Source organism: Haliotis asinina, chromosome 1 (genome assembly GCF_037392515.1).
Source record: "Haliotis asinina isolate JCU_RB_2024 chromosome 1, JCU_Hal_asi_v2, whole genome shotgun sequence".
In the NCBI taxonomy this organism is placed as follows: domain Eukaryota; kingdom Metazoa; phylum Mollusca; class Gastropoda; order Lepetellida; family Haliotidae; genus Haliotis; species Haliotis asinina.
This window is the reverse complement of record NC_090280.1, coordinates 48,758,790-48,774,061: the sequence shown is the minus strand read 5'-3', so window position 1 is coordinate 48,774,061 and position 15,272 is coordinate 48,758,790. Positions and strand designations below refer to the sequence as shown.

At 41.7% G+C, this 15,272-nt stretch overlaps 1 protein-coding gene across 1 annotated transcript; it reads right to left on the bottom strand.

Annotated features, from left to right (window-relative positions):
• Nucleotides 1-827: 827 nt before the first annotated feature.
• LOC137273235 (ankyrin repeat and protein kinase domain-containing protein 1-like) lies at nucleotides 828-13,828 on the bottom strand. The gene is made up of 7 exons (XM_067805751.1): nucleotides 13,636-13,828; nucleotides 12,687-13,226; nucleotides 12,021-12,590; nucleotides 4,682-4,765; nucleotides 3,309-3,683; nucleotides 2,649-2,711; nucleotides 828-2,303 (listed from the first exon to the last, which is right to left on the bottom strand). The coding sequence occupies exons 1-7, from the start codon at nucleotides 13,826-13,828 to the stop codon at nucleotides 2,224-2,226; spliced, it is 1,905 nt and encodes a 634-aa protein (XP_067661852.1). The 3' UTR covers nucleotides 828-2,223.
• Between the last annotated feature and the right edge of the window lie 1,444 nt (nucleotides 13,829-15,272).

Sequence of the window (15,272 nt, the reverse complement as noted above, 5' to 3'; positions counted from 1 at the left end):
AATACGCAGGTTGTGTGGCACAGTCCGAACGTCGGGTCTGGTTCAGACAATCCTGTGACTAGCATCGTGAAAATCAGTCAGCGAAATTGATACTCCATAAAATAACATCCACCACATCACTATACCTGCACATCTGCTCTATTAATTCCCGGATTTTAAACAGATAGAAAATTAGCATGTGATTGTACAGGTTATATCGACAACAGCTCAAAACACGTGAACTCGTCACACCACACACCTGTTTACAGTTGTCTTACATAAACAGATACAAAATCTGAGAAAAATAGAAAAAATCTGAGACGTAAGCATTGATATTTTTTTGCTTGCTTAAAAGGGTGGTTTTAGTTTTCTGTAAATCAAAGTATCCTTCCGAGAATAAATGATTAATTCATTAAGCTGACGAGTATGCGGGGCTCTCGCTGAATAAGAGGTGCTTTTTATTTCCCCCAATACGCGGCTCTCGCTGTGAGAAGCTAATTAGCCGCACATACGCGTCTCTCGGCCTTAATGGGTTAAAGAACGGTAAATAATATTACAATCTGAACACATCACCAACTTCCACAGCACACTACGTCCTTTAGACATTCCTGTTTCCATCATGTTGTGTGTTTATTTAAATACTGTTGTTTGTTTTTTAATGCCAGCTGTTGTATCCTGATCAGTTGCTGTTGTTTACGTCAGACTACAGATTTATCGCTCAACTTGACTCACGAGAGGATTCGGTTAGACTAGATCTTCACCAACCCACGGGTGTAGGTGACCTAGAACCACGTGGTCACGTTCGCTGACTCATTTGATTCATACCACTGCATCCTAACTGCGTTATATCAACTTCAGCGTCTTTATTCTCATAAAACCACCATCGGTGGTACAAGAGCAAAGAATATACAAATGTACATGAATACAAACATGCGTCATGATGATGAGTTATTTAAGTAACAATTTATACAAGTGAGAGATAAAAAGTGATATACATTTGCTAACTTTAAAATTGACATGACATGCAAAGGGTTGATAAATTGGCCCTACTGTGATATTTTTCGGGATGAATAATTTTCTGCAAGAATTAAGTGACATACATTTGAAAAAACGTTAATGGAATTCGTCAACATCTAAGTTGAAGTGACATAGTCTACACATTTTTTCTTCCCTTTCTTCTCTCTGTATGTCATATCTGACAGTTTCGATCGCAAGGTTTAGATTTGAGGTTCTAAATTTCAAAATAGGGATGTGTATAGGTTTTGGAAATAAAAGATATTTTTCAAAAGATATCATTAGATCTAGAGTGCAATATTTAAAGCAGTCAGCGTATCAGTAGTTCAGTGCATAGGGATCCTATGGGAAATGGGACAGTGGAGTAATGGAGTTAATATATTCGCTCGTCACGCCAAACACCCTGACTTGATTCTCCACATGGCTGGAGTGTGTATACCCTATATTTGGTGAAACCGCCCTTATTTACACTTTACAAACATAAAATACCCATCCGTGATAAATCACTACACGACTTATTTTTATGATAATATTTTATATTTGCAAAAGTGGCGTATTATAGCAATATGTGTAGGCGCACTATAAACAGACCACAACATAGAAACGTACAAATACGTACATGCTTGCAAACACAGGACGTGAAACATCAAGTCGTTTTTCACAAATAAATACAATTCCGTTGGATGTATACCCAGTTTTGGCAAGTCGAAGATCAAATTTTGGAATTCAACGAATAAGATGATCACAGCGCTTCTTTGAAAATGTTGTTTCACCTTCTGGCTGAGCCGGAGGTTGACTTTGCGATTCCTAGAAGTCAACCATCACACTGCGTGTCTGATACACCAACAATCCCATGATATATAACGATGCCATGAAGTCAGCCATCGCAAGTTATTCAGTATCTGATGCATCATCAATCCTATAATGCATAGCGATAACCGGAAGACATCATCACATCATCACACTCTACTCTGCATCTGAAGCAGCAACACTTCCATGTTCCATAAAGATAACCGGAAGTCAGCCATCACACTATATTCAGTTTCTGTTACACCAACACTCCCATACGCATAGCGGAAACCGGAAGTCATCCATCACTCTTTATTCAGTTTCCAATCCACCATCAATTCCATGATGCACTGCGACAACCGAAAAAGGGCCATCATACTTTATTTAGTTACTGATGCATCAACAATCCCATGATACATAGCGATAACCGGAAGTCATCCATCAGATTGTACTGAGCATTTGTAGCACAATCAGTCCCAAGATGCAGGACAATATTGACACCGAAGAACCTGCACGGCAACCTTGAAACAACGGATATATACTAGTATTAGTACATTCTGAAAAATGTTCTGATTGTGATTTTATAAGTGGTCAGTGCAGGTTAACAATCACTGTTTTGTTAGTTGCTTAAGCTGCACTCATCGGTTTTTTCAGCCACTTGGCTACTAGAACACAATAATACATATATCTCGCATGTACTGCGTTATTTTGGATCATCCTACACCAGGCTAACCAGAATTGATATAGAAGGAAACAGTTCAAACTGGTTTAAAAGCCCACTCATTCACAATAAATGATTAATTATGTTTTTACGAGTACAGTTTTTCCTAAACGCATTAACGAACGATAGTATTTCTGTCAGTTACCTTTACCAGGATTTGGCGGGATATCGTTACAAGGGTTCTGTTTGTCATCAGATAGAGCTCCATCTGAAACAAACAGCATGCTATATATGTCAAACTGTACTCCGGTCATTTGACTAATTATGGTCACATCAATACAACTGTCATAGCAATTATCTGTACATAAGAACACATAAGAAGGTACAGACCAGTATAAGCACTTTGTTTCTTTGTTTGTATTTTGAGGAGTTGGAGGGATAATGCGAAAGCAACGAGAATATTTACTTTCTGTTATACGTTATGTCATATCAACATCTCATCTCATAACACTGGTACCTGGAAATATCCTATGAACGTTACAATAACTCACAACTAGGTTTTGAGACCTTCCGGTGTGGGCAAGCTCGCATCATCAGATGCTGCATCGTGTGTTAAGATGAGGGCGTGTATTATAATATAGGTCACCTGGTAAGCTGTGTAATTCATGCCTCCAGTAAGAGCGTGTATTATTACATAGCTCACCTTGTAAGGTGTAGTTCATACCTCCAGGAAGGGCGTGTATTATTATATAGCTCACCTGGAAAGGTGTAGTTCACGCCTCCAAAAAGGGCGTTTATAATACAGCTCACCTGGAAAGGTGCAGTTCATGCCCCCCGTAAGGGAGTGTATTATGATGTAACTCACCTGGTAAAGTGTAATTCATGCTTCCAGTAAGGGCGTGTATTATTATGTAGCTCTTGACGTTCATTGTACAGTAATATGGTTTCACGTCGTCACAGCTGGCATTGCCCATGTTCAACACAAGGTAGGATTTACTAATATCCGTGTGGTTCAACCGTCCTGACGCATTTGCTCTCTGTTTCACGCTGTTGGCGACGTGGGCCGCCTCAGAATCGGATACCGCAGCCAGTGGTACCTTGGTGCCCTCCAGTTTTCCGATCATGATGGCAAGTATGTCCTTGATAGACCCCGGGTTGCCTCCCAGACTACACCGTAGTTCAATGCTGCTACTTCCGGTATAGGTCGGGGGTTCAGCTGTCATAGCTATGCTTGATGTCACTGACAACATATGTATTGTCTATCAGGGAAAACCTACCAGCGATATCATTATATGCATCACGTGTGTGTGTATGTGTGTATGTGTGTGTGGTGTATGTGTGTGTGGGTGTGGGTGTGGGTGGGTGTGTAGGTGTGTGGATGTGAGTGGGTGGGTGTGGGTGTGGGTGTGGGTGTGTGTGTGTTTGTGTGGGTGTGGGTGTGGGTGTTGTAGATATTTACCCTTAAAACAGGTAGGGGAACCTGAACTTTCAATATGGAAATGTAAACCTTGACAAACGTTTCAAGTACAGACATCTTATGAATGCACTACAAATTTCCTCTATTACCACGCCTATACACAACGCATGATATGCACGTGCACAACGCAGTAGCCCCATGCACTTGCTTGGGGTCCCATTCTTAATTCTGACGATTTTCAAGAAGGTCGAGAAATCACTTTAGAACATTAATTTTGACACTAATCTTGCATCAGACATTTGTTAGTGTTTGTTTCTAGTCGTTTGTTTCAAAATGAAAATTGTACACATGCAAATTACATGCCATACACCAATCATCTTTCAAAAGCGACTACATGCCAAATAGCTTTGGTTGTAAGGAAGTGCAAATGGTGATGCACTCTCAATACATTCAATAATATCACATCAACATTGATTGACTCCGATAAATCTCCTAAATATTTTTAATCGTAAATGAAAAAAAAACTTTTTGAAGAGTATGTTTGAGATTACACTTTCTTAGTAAACCAAAATTCTAACCTTTTTGTATTTGAGCCCAAACCGGGAACTACACCCTCAGAGTCAGGCACCCAATCGCCTACCTTAACTAAACTGAACATACGTACATATTTTTGCTTCTGTACATAAAAGTAGATACCTGCAGAGGCCCGCATAAACCTGGATATTTCCCCACAAGCAAAATTACATATATTTTAAGATGATTACTATCTTTCACTCCACAATGACTGATTGTTTGACAGGGGTGGCAGAGAGACAACCCACCTGAACCGGCTGCAGCTATCTGTAGCAGGAGCGACGACACAACAAGGGACATGTTGAACTTCATGCTGACCAGGCAGACGGCCTCTGAAAATAGTATTTTCTCATTTCCTAACCGTTGAAACACGCAGACAAAACGCCTCTCTCACACACAGTCACACTCATAACAACACCTAGATAAAACCGCAAACACTCGGTCACACACGCAACCACACCCACACACAACCTCTCACACAAGTCACACACATAGCCACACCCGTACAAAACCTCGCACACACAGTCGCACACAAAATTACACCCAGAGAAATCCTCGCACAGTCACGCCCACAGAGAGAGAGGGAGAGAGAGAGAGAGAGCGAGAGAGAGAGAGAGAGAGAGAGAGAGAGAGAGAGAGAGCCACTCGCGCACACGCAGTCACATACAGAATTGAAACCAGAGAAAACCTCTCTCACACAATCACACGCGGAGAAAGAGACACACACTCGCCCGAGCGCACGCACACGCACACGGCACAGGTTAGATTGAACCTTCCTCTGTTCAAATAAAACGCTGACATACCTCATCTGTCCACGACTTAAAGATGACACCTCTGATATCAAATTGTGTGGGAAGTGGCCTTTTTAACAGTCACACCAAATGATATAAGTTAATAACTATCCGTATCCAGCGCATCGGAACAAGTGCACAGGGCAAGATGTCTCTACCTGTCACATGTCTGTCGGACGTGAAGTTGTCATCTAACAGACCAGCTGAAGGACACCGTCGCCGTGGTGTTATCACAGTATCCCACTGACCAGGGTCACGGTCTGTGCCCAGTCACGTTGTGTGTCCAGCGTCACGGTCTCTCACCAGCCACGACCCGTCTCCCAAACCAGAACTCTAGCTTCGACTTGCTTCAGCAACTATTTTTTCGCTTGTCTTCTTTACCCAAGTGTTGTGCACCACCTTCCTCCCCAACCACCTCATGTCCTTGCCCCTGTCCCGCTCCCTACCCCCACTCCCACCCTCGCCCCCTCATCACACTCACACGCCTTATATCGAACTTCCCCCTCCTATCCGCAGCCCCATCCCCACCGCAAATCACCTTCCCCTCACCTGCTTATCTGTGACCACTGTCCTGGAGATATTCAATTTCACGGTCATTAGTCGCTGGGCGTCTTACCTCCCTGTATGCAGTATCCCCGCTATAAGACGTGACCTTGACCAGAGCACTGGCGGACTGGTCCGAATGACTGCATCATGTATTACGTCAACGCAGAATAACGCATCGGTAATATTGATGCAATTTATAGACACATCATGGGTCGTTTTTTTGAGGTGTTGGGATAGAGGGCTTATTTCACGGTTGGCGTCACAATCACTATTCAAACACTGACTAGATTCATGAACGTATAAACCTTTGTACATCTAAGTGTTGAGAAAAAACATATTTGCATAAACACACATTTGGAAACTTTCTGAAGCAGAATTCATGGCCGTATATTCGTCGGGTTTATAGTTGTGAGTTTGTGTAGACAAACATGGATAGCGAACCGGAGAGGGGGTAGAAATATGCCAAGGGTTTATCGAGGGCCTTATTATAGGGGCAGTTTGGTGGTCTGGCTGGAGGATGGGGGTGGAGTTTATTCCTGGGCAGTAGTAAGTGAGAGTTTATATAAAAACAACAACGTATGTGGTTAGATGTCATGATCTGTTGAAGGTTACGTGTTTGTATTACATTTAGAATTGTTGACATGTGAGGGAAAGAAATCGGGGGTTTTAGGAGAGAGTGAGTTTAGTTTTACACCGAACTCAGGAATATTCCAGCTAAATGACGACGATCTGGACCTGGCAATCCAGTGATCAACAACATGATCATGGATCTATGCTATGGGAACCGATGATACGTGTCAGTCAAGTCAGCGAGTCTGACCACGAAGCATGGATTATTGAAGATCAGTTTTAACCCTGATCTTCACGAATCTCTAGTGGTATGATTATAATGTGAGATAATGGTGGCACTAAAGCACTTATATACTTTACCTTCCAGAATGTTCCATACCGTGTATTTGCTATAGAATTTATAGACCAATCCACATTATACTTGAATCCAAAAGCATCCAAATATAGTAACGGTTAGACGGTATAATTAGACGGTAATCAGTCTTGACTATTTATTGTTTAACATGGTGTTGTGAACTTCTACGTAACACAGGCTCGGACATACAGTGTTACTCTATAATGCACCCATTTATCTACGAATTCATTTCATCGGCTTTATTTCATATTTTCCGCTTAATATCCATAACATACGGCATTCATATATCACATAATAACGTGTATGACAAGAGAGTATTTTGCAATTATTAACACTGAGACTTTTGCTTGGCAATGTACTGGATATCTCCCAAACATCTTGGATGGGTGTATCTGGTGTTGCGTGTACATACTCTTGCCATATTTGTAGGTAACACCAAGATACACGTCTTGGCCAAACACGAGGTGGATATCAAGGGTAAATATACGATCTGCACACACACGCTGGTAGTAGGGTGGCAGAAGCTTGGGCATGCTTACTTATATGGTCTACATACCGTCTAAATTCTTCTACCACAGACTTGCGTATCCTACAACTGTCCGAGGAAATTACATTTGACTCCAACATCATCTACATATAGAAGCTTTCACACCATTGGGACATTTATTAGGCAACTTATTAATGTTAAAATAAAATGTCTCGAACTTCCACTGAAACACAATATTAACGATGTCTTCGGTCATTGATGCTTCTGTGATTTCTTTGGGACTGCATACCAGAGTTTTGAAATTGATCGCACCACCGTTGCCGGGTTCCTCAACAAAACTAAATTAAGTCGAATTCTTTTTTGCAACTCTGCTTCACTGAATAAACTATATTAAACTGTTATGGTTTTTTTTTTTGTGTTTTTGTTTTTGTTTTGTTTTTTTTTGTGTGTGAGTGTGTGTGTGTGTGGGGGGTGGGGGGGTGGGGGGGGGGTGGGGGTGGGGGGGGGGGGATTTTTTGCGTTGCATTGCCATTTATGTTTCACCTGGACGGTCCACTGACCCAGATAGCAGATCAAACTGAGGTTTGGATACGATTCTCTGCCCTCTGCTGTGGCGAATGATCACATATTGATGCTAGGAGGTTAGGGTGGTACACTCTTTCAGTGGCACACATCTAGGGGCGTGGTCGACACCCGCCCACCAGGACAGCATTCCACAACACAGTATAAACTCGAGATTAATAGTCTACCTGGAGGATATTGACCTTTATCACTTCGTTTATGGGAATGAACATTAGATTGATTGAATTCACAGGGAAGACGAGGCACTCGGCCGTGAATTTAGTAATGAATATTGATGAGGTTTTTATGGTGAAATGTTAATGACCTCCTAGATAGCTTTACAACCATCCAGCATCAGGCACCCCGCTGAGGTCTTGACCTCTGAAAAATACAAAGTTCCAAAACACCGATGTCTTAAAACTGTTGGACTGGTTAGACTAGACTTGTCACCAGCAGTTTAAGTGAGTGAGTGAGTTAATATTTAAAGTCAAATCGGCAATATTTCAGCCTTATCGTGACGGGAACACATTTGACATTTAAATGGAAAATGTGGATACTATATAAACCTGTCGTCCAAGGACTGTAAAACAACAGTATATAGTCTCCCTGCTCAGGTGAATGAAAATATTACCCGCTGCCACGGAAAACACCAAACTCACCATTCACCTGACCAAGGAGCAAGAATTAGCTCAAAAACGTCGTGTCAAGAATAAAGATGGAAGTCGATATCTATGTAACGTATCGTGTATTCATGTTCGTCCAACTTATAAATGCTTGTCAAAAACTACATTTAACATGATACATACGTTGTAGGCATCTCCCTCGGGTACTGCGGTATAATATACGCCTATTTGTTGCAGTGTTACACTTCGCCTACCGGCTCGGGTAACACTGCTACAAGGAGGCGTGCATCAGCCGTCTACAATTTATAATACAACCTAGTCTTTCACAACGTGTTTTATTTTCAAAATCAACTAGCTCTCAAAAGAAAGTACGCACCGCAATATGTTACGTACAATACACAAAAATACAAATGAAGTCATACAACCATGTTGACCCATATCACATGCGTATACACATCCTTTCCGGGAACAAACAGGGAAACACGTTAACGAATCGCCTAAACACCAGAATCCACTAGGGATAAGCCGAACTAAGGCATATGTTTAGCTGCAAGTGACGCTGACAATTGTGATGATTGTTTTCACTGAATGTCATCAATGTGGCACGTTGTACCAAGAGGCAGCATAAGATGATTGCCGATCATCACCTGTGGTACGATTATGAGTGAGAGCGTTAATAGTTATCGTCATATCGGCAATATTGCAGCTACATGTATATCGTGACGAAAACAATTAACAATTAAATCGTATATGAAGAATATTATAAAGTGAAAACCTGCTGACGATGAACAGTAAAACAACTCTTATATCACAGACACCCATTTAAAAGTAGTAACAAAATGTATATGAGCTTAACTATAGAGGACACTACAATATACAAACGGGCTATAGATTGCCAACAACTGAAGGTATGCACGATGATGCATGTGTCCACCATAGACAGGAACGTAATGGCCTGTATAAAGTTTTCTATGAGAGTAAAAGTGATGTAAATTTAGAAAACTGTATTCTAGCGAGAAATAAGTCTGCAAATGTGGTTAGAAAAAGGACCGTTTCAGTCTGAAAATGTGTGATAAATTATTTGAAAATTTTGATGACTATGGAGGAATGTGTAAAGATACAAGCCATAAAATGTTTGTGTGTTAGACCCTGCAGACATGACATAGCTACAGAATCCCCGTTGTCATATCTGAACTTAGGTGATGAGTTCGTAACAGCCAAGTCTCAGAAAAATATACCGAACATTCGCATCAGGAAGTGAAAAGTGTATTCTAGTGGGAGAAGTTATCCTACTCGACGTGGCAAACGTGTTCACCTCGAAACACTGGCTGGAACTCCCAGTGTGATCCAACAAATAGCAGATGTCATGAAGTCCGTTCCCTCGGGTTCTTCTGTTGGGGGCTAACACGTATGCTACATTGGATCAGCACGATGTGGATCTCGTACCATGGGAAATGAATCTACAGACAGGAAAAGTCGCGCCTGCTGCCAAGGGTATCTTCTTGCCCCTGGATTAGTGGAAGAAACTGAGAGACCCTTGTGAAGTGATGACATATTTTCAACTGATTTTGTAGCAGAACTGAAGGATAGGGTTCCCTGTACCTCACAAGAAGATACTTAGAACTAGATGTGATATCTGTAGCGCTCCTTTTGCATGAATGTTGGAGTGACTGACTATTCTTCTATGGAATGATGTCACCGTTCAGCAAACTTTCACCCAGCTACGTTTACCTTTGGACATTGCTGAAATGTTCATTGTGTTGGCAGTGTTGCATGTATTTTAACGCGATGTACTTCAGAGAATTTGGCAGTGCAAAGTGCATTTTCCAAGAGACTGCACCAGCCAAGCAAAAACGTCTTTGGAGAACGCCTTTGTCTAGGCTTGACCCGGGTAATAACTGAAAGTACTCGTGTACTCATGTTGTCCTCGTGACTACGCGAGTAGTCGCTTGAGTAGGTGACGTAGTGATCGAGTCTGCTAGTGAGGTCCAGCCACCATGAGATTTATTATATCACACATACCGTTACTGATGGTGGACCCAAATAGCTATGCCAAGTCAGCTGAAGTCCAGTAAAGACTGTAGATATCTATATAAAGGGTCATGAGGGAAAGCTAGCTCCATGTAGTCGGGAACCAACGACTGTGACACTTGACATCAAAGCGCTCCCATTTCAATCATAAATAATCCGCAGTGTAAACTCTTTGTACCTGATGCTGATAATTGGACACGTGTTTACATTGTCAGGGCTGAAGGGAAAGGAGATCCATATCATTCATCTGTACGTGGCGAAAATCCGCCATAATGTCTGTCAGTCTGTATTTGGAATTGTATGTCCTTCGAGTGGAAGAAACTAAAGGAACCAGAAACCACAAATCAAACTAAAATTAATTTCGTTACCCCTACTCAACAGGTGGGCGAAACGGCCAAAGTTCTGTTTCAGATGCCAAAGAAAGAGAAATCTAAAGCCACCACCATATATTTGATATCAACAGACACTTGGGTGAGATTCTATTTATCACCCCAAATCATTCTCACCATTAAACAAGTCAGTTTTAACTAATTCCAACTTTGGTCTGGTAGTATATATATATACTATTGTATATACTATTGTATTTACTGTTCCCCCTGCTGAAATTGATCCTTATACTTTACTACTCATCCTACTACTAAAACGATTTCTGTTGCTGCTCATCGAGTTCCCACCAAAAGGGATAAATATTTCTATATCAAAACGGTAAATATCATGTAAGCATTGCATTTTAGCCCCCTTGATAGATATGAGGCATATCCCACAATAGTGTGTTTTACAATCTACAGATTTTGAAATTTTCATTTCTCCGGTTTCCATGGAAACGATTTTGACTTTTGAGTGTCAAAAGGAAGGCTTTGGCTTCGTTTCCGGATCACAATTCGAACCTTTCTTTCAACAAAACCTAGCAGATATATGAGACTAAAGTGGTGCCTTTCGCTATGTAAAGATTTTCATGATTTCCACGGGAAAGATTCGAATTTTAAGTAACTGTCAGACGATTTGTTCTTTCAAATTTGTGCAATCTTCTGAAGACCCTTGTTACAAGAAACAGAATTTTCTTGAAGGTGTACATGGTGTCATTGCTCCGTCCTTGTAGAGTCGTTTTCCTGACTACTAACTCTCCCATCGGTGCTGAGCGTTGATGGTTCCCAATTCACAGTGACCTTAAATATTGTACCACCTTGGGACGATTCTTCTGTCTGGCCTCGTCTAGGGCGCTTTTACCGTCGTTGTTTCTCAGTGAGGGATTAGCTCCATTGCTTATCAGTAGTCTCACCACATCCTCATGTCCAAATCTTGCTGCGATCATCAATAGTGTCCTCCCCTTCCACCCCCTGCTATTTATGTCCCCCAAAGTCAGTGAGAGGACATATTTCACGACATGTAAAAATCCTGTGACACAACTATGGTGAAGGGTGTTCTCCCCTGCTCCGTCACGTAGTGACAGATCCGCTCCGCGTTGGACGAGTAATTCCACCAATTTTGTATTTCTCTGACGTGATGCTACCATCAGCGGTGTGCCCATTTTCCATCCTCTGCTGTCTATGTCCACTGGGTTCAGCGAAAGGATATATTTCACAAGATCTATATATCCACGGCAGGCAATGTGAAGGATGTTACCCTCTATTCCACTGAGTAACAGATCAGCTCCATGTTTTACGAGCAGTTCCACCACTTCCTTTTTTCCATATATAGTTGCTGCCATCGGCGGAGTCCTCTTCTTCAGTCCCTTACTGTTTATGTCCACCGTGTTCAGTGAGAGGACATATTTCACGACATCAACGCGTCCTGGGTAACAGGCACAGTGAAGGATGTCGTCCCCATTTTCATCTCTTAGTAACAGGTTAGCTGCATGTTTTACGAGCAGTTTCACCACTTCTGTGTGCCCCTGTTCTGCTGCTACAATCACTGGTGTCCTCTTCCTCCATCCCCTGCTGTTTATGTCCATCGATTTCAGTGAGAGGATATATTTCACGACATCCAATTGTCCTGCGTAACAGGCACGGTGAAGGATGTTGTCCCCATTTTCATCTCTTAGTAACAGGTTAGCTGCATGTTTTACGAGCAGTTTCACCACTTCTGTGTGCCCCTGTTCTGCTGCTACAATCACTGGTGTCCTCTTCTTCCTTCCCTTACAGTTTATGTCCACCGAGTTAAGAGAGAGGATATATTTCACGACATCCAACTGCCCTGCGTAACAGGCACGGTGAAGGCTGTGGTCCTCATTTTAATCACATAGCTTAGCTTCATGTTTTACGAGTAGTTCCACCACTTCTTTATTGTCACTCTCAATTGCTACCATCGTTGGCGTCTTCTTGCCATGTACCAGACTGTTGATGTCAACCATTTTCTTTGAGAGGATGTATTTCACCACCTCAGCATGTCCTCCCCTACAGGCGCAGTGAAGGACGTTGTCACCTGTTTCATCCACAAGTGACACATCAGCTTCTTTGTCAATAAGCATCTCCACCACGTCTTTATGTCCGTTCTCTGCTGCCAGCATCACAGCTGTTCTCCCACACCGTACTCTACCATTGATGTCCAATATGTTTTGTGAAAGAACATACTTCACCACCTTTACATCTCCCCCGAGGCAAGCTGAGTGAAGGATGTTCATGCCGAATCTATCGTCCAGTGTTAGGTTCGCCCGTTTACTTACAAGTAATTCCACCACCTCTATATATCCTCCACTGGCTGCCCACATCACTGGTGTTCTACCAATCCACTCTTGACAATTCACATCCGCCTGTCCCTGTGACAATAGGAGTTTCACCCTTGAAAGGTCCCCGGTCTTTGAGGCGTAATGGAGATCACAAATTGGTGGAGCTGTAACACAAAGTTAAGCTCTATACACATCTTGGTCGATAGTTTTGAAGGGACAAGATAAATGTTGTATGACATATCATATCTGGAAATCGGGGGTAGATGTGTCTAATGAGGTTGGCAGTTACGATTGTCAGTCACACTGGGAATGTTCAGTCATATTCTGACGAAAACATGTCATACTTGAATTATTTATAATGCTATAATATGACATTTGAGATATAAACCTAACACGATAATTGAAGTAGAAAAACAGATTAGCCATGAGCCATTGTATTAGTATTGGGTACATCGGGTTATTCAATGCTTCTGCCATTTGTTTGTAAACCCCCATTGCATGAACTGTAGTGTTCTGTAATAATTGGCACCCATGAAGAGCACTTTCTGGAACTTACGACTGGGTGACATTAACAGTTCTCGGGACAGAGTGTGTCCTCAGCTCCCCACGGCTGGTCGTATGAGGTGACTGGAGGGGCCACCTGTTTGGTTGCGCCCCTGTGTTGGTGGAGGAAGGGGTCCTGGTGATTGAGAGCACTGCTTCTAGGAATAGCGTTGATTTTAATAATTTGGCCAAGAGTCTTAATGCCCAGAAGTCTGTGGCTCATGGGCCTATCTTGTAGGATATATATTATCGAGATATGTTTCTTTTTGAGTACATCCTAATATTCATAGTGCCATCAGATGTGAGTCATCTTGCTTCTTGACGCTATGGTTGGTGGAGGGTCAGACATTGCGCCCCCTTACAAAAAGCGTTCACATGAACCTGCACATTCACTCTCATTGGAGGATAATTGGGTTTCAACACTCAAATGATTCCTGAGACTTGGTCCAGACTTCTGGTCATGCTTTCTGTGTTGAATAATTACGACAATGTTTATCTTCATTTATATATCAAGGCTGACATTACCGAAGCATGGAAGGATCACGGTGACAATATTTTAGTCTCGTTATGTCCTGAGTAGTCCGATCTGAAGACAAGCAACATCCAGCAACAACTTGCGGAAGGCGTGTTACAACCAGAGTGAGAACGTGCCATATCCGGAGTTTCAGATCAGTACCTACCCCTACCCCTTTCTCACTCTGTGTGTATGTGTATGTGTGTGTGTGTGAGAGAGAGAGATAGAGAGAGAGAGAGAGAGAGAGAGAGAGAGAGAGAGAGAGAGAGAGAGAATATCCACAGAATATCCAGAACTGCAACTGCAATTAGATCAAGGTCCACGTCACCCTAACGCAACACACACAATGACATCATATGTTACTTTCTCATTATAACAACCATACTTCATATCCGTAAGTTAAAAGGATTCATTATGTCCTACGTTGGAAATAGTAAGTTCTATGTGAGAGGTACTAAGTCCTACGTAGTAGATAGTACGTAGGAGATACTAAATCCTACACAGGGATTTTATCTACTACATAGGAGAAAGTAAGTCCTACGTAGGCGATAGGAAATCCTAAGTAGGAGATACAATGTCCTATGTAAATTTTATGAGTGTACAAATGACAGAGGGGGGGGAGAGCGAGAGATAGAGAAAGAAAGAGAGAGAGTGAGAGAGAGTGAGTGAGTAAGCTAAAGTTTTAAGTCACAGCGGCAATATTTCAGTCATGTCTTGACTAAAGGAAGGTACAGATTTATAATGATTAAAGTAGAGAGCTTCAGTAGAGAGGCATTCGCCCATAATACAATCAGACCGACATATGAGTGTGCAAAACAGCTCTGCAGCTCTATGTCCTGGAGTCTATCAATTTCTGCACATAGTATAAATAAAGATCGACATTGTATATATGTATATATTGTATATAACAAAATATTCACAACAGCGTAATGAGTAAGGGGCTCTTTAGTGAACCTTGTTATATACTTCGTAAACAAATAAATAGCACATGATATTCATTTTCTACATAATTTTATATGTCTGTCTGTATAATGATAAAAAATGTAAAATATAAACACCTATCAACGAAGGACAGTAAAACACTTAGACTATCACAGGAAGATATTTTGAAACTAGTAATTAAATTTAAAACATTTTTACCATACATGACAGG

Excerpts from the sequence above, each read along its gene's own strand:
- LOC137273235 (XM_067805751.1), bottom strand. The coding sequence starts at position 13,828 with ATGAGCCACAGACTTCTGGGCATTAAGACTCTTGGCCAAATTATTAAA. Across the intron at positions 2,712-3,308 it reads CATGAATTACACTTTACCAG|ATGGAGCTCTATCTGATGAC; the intron begins GTGAGTTACATC and ends TGTTTGTTTCAG. Across the intron at positions 2,304-2,648 it reads CCCGCCAAATCCTGGTAAAG|GTTGCCGTGCAGGTTCTTCG; the intron begins GTAACTGACAGA and ends CGTTGTTTCAAG.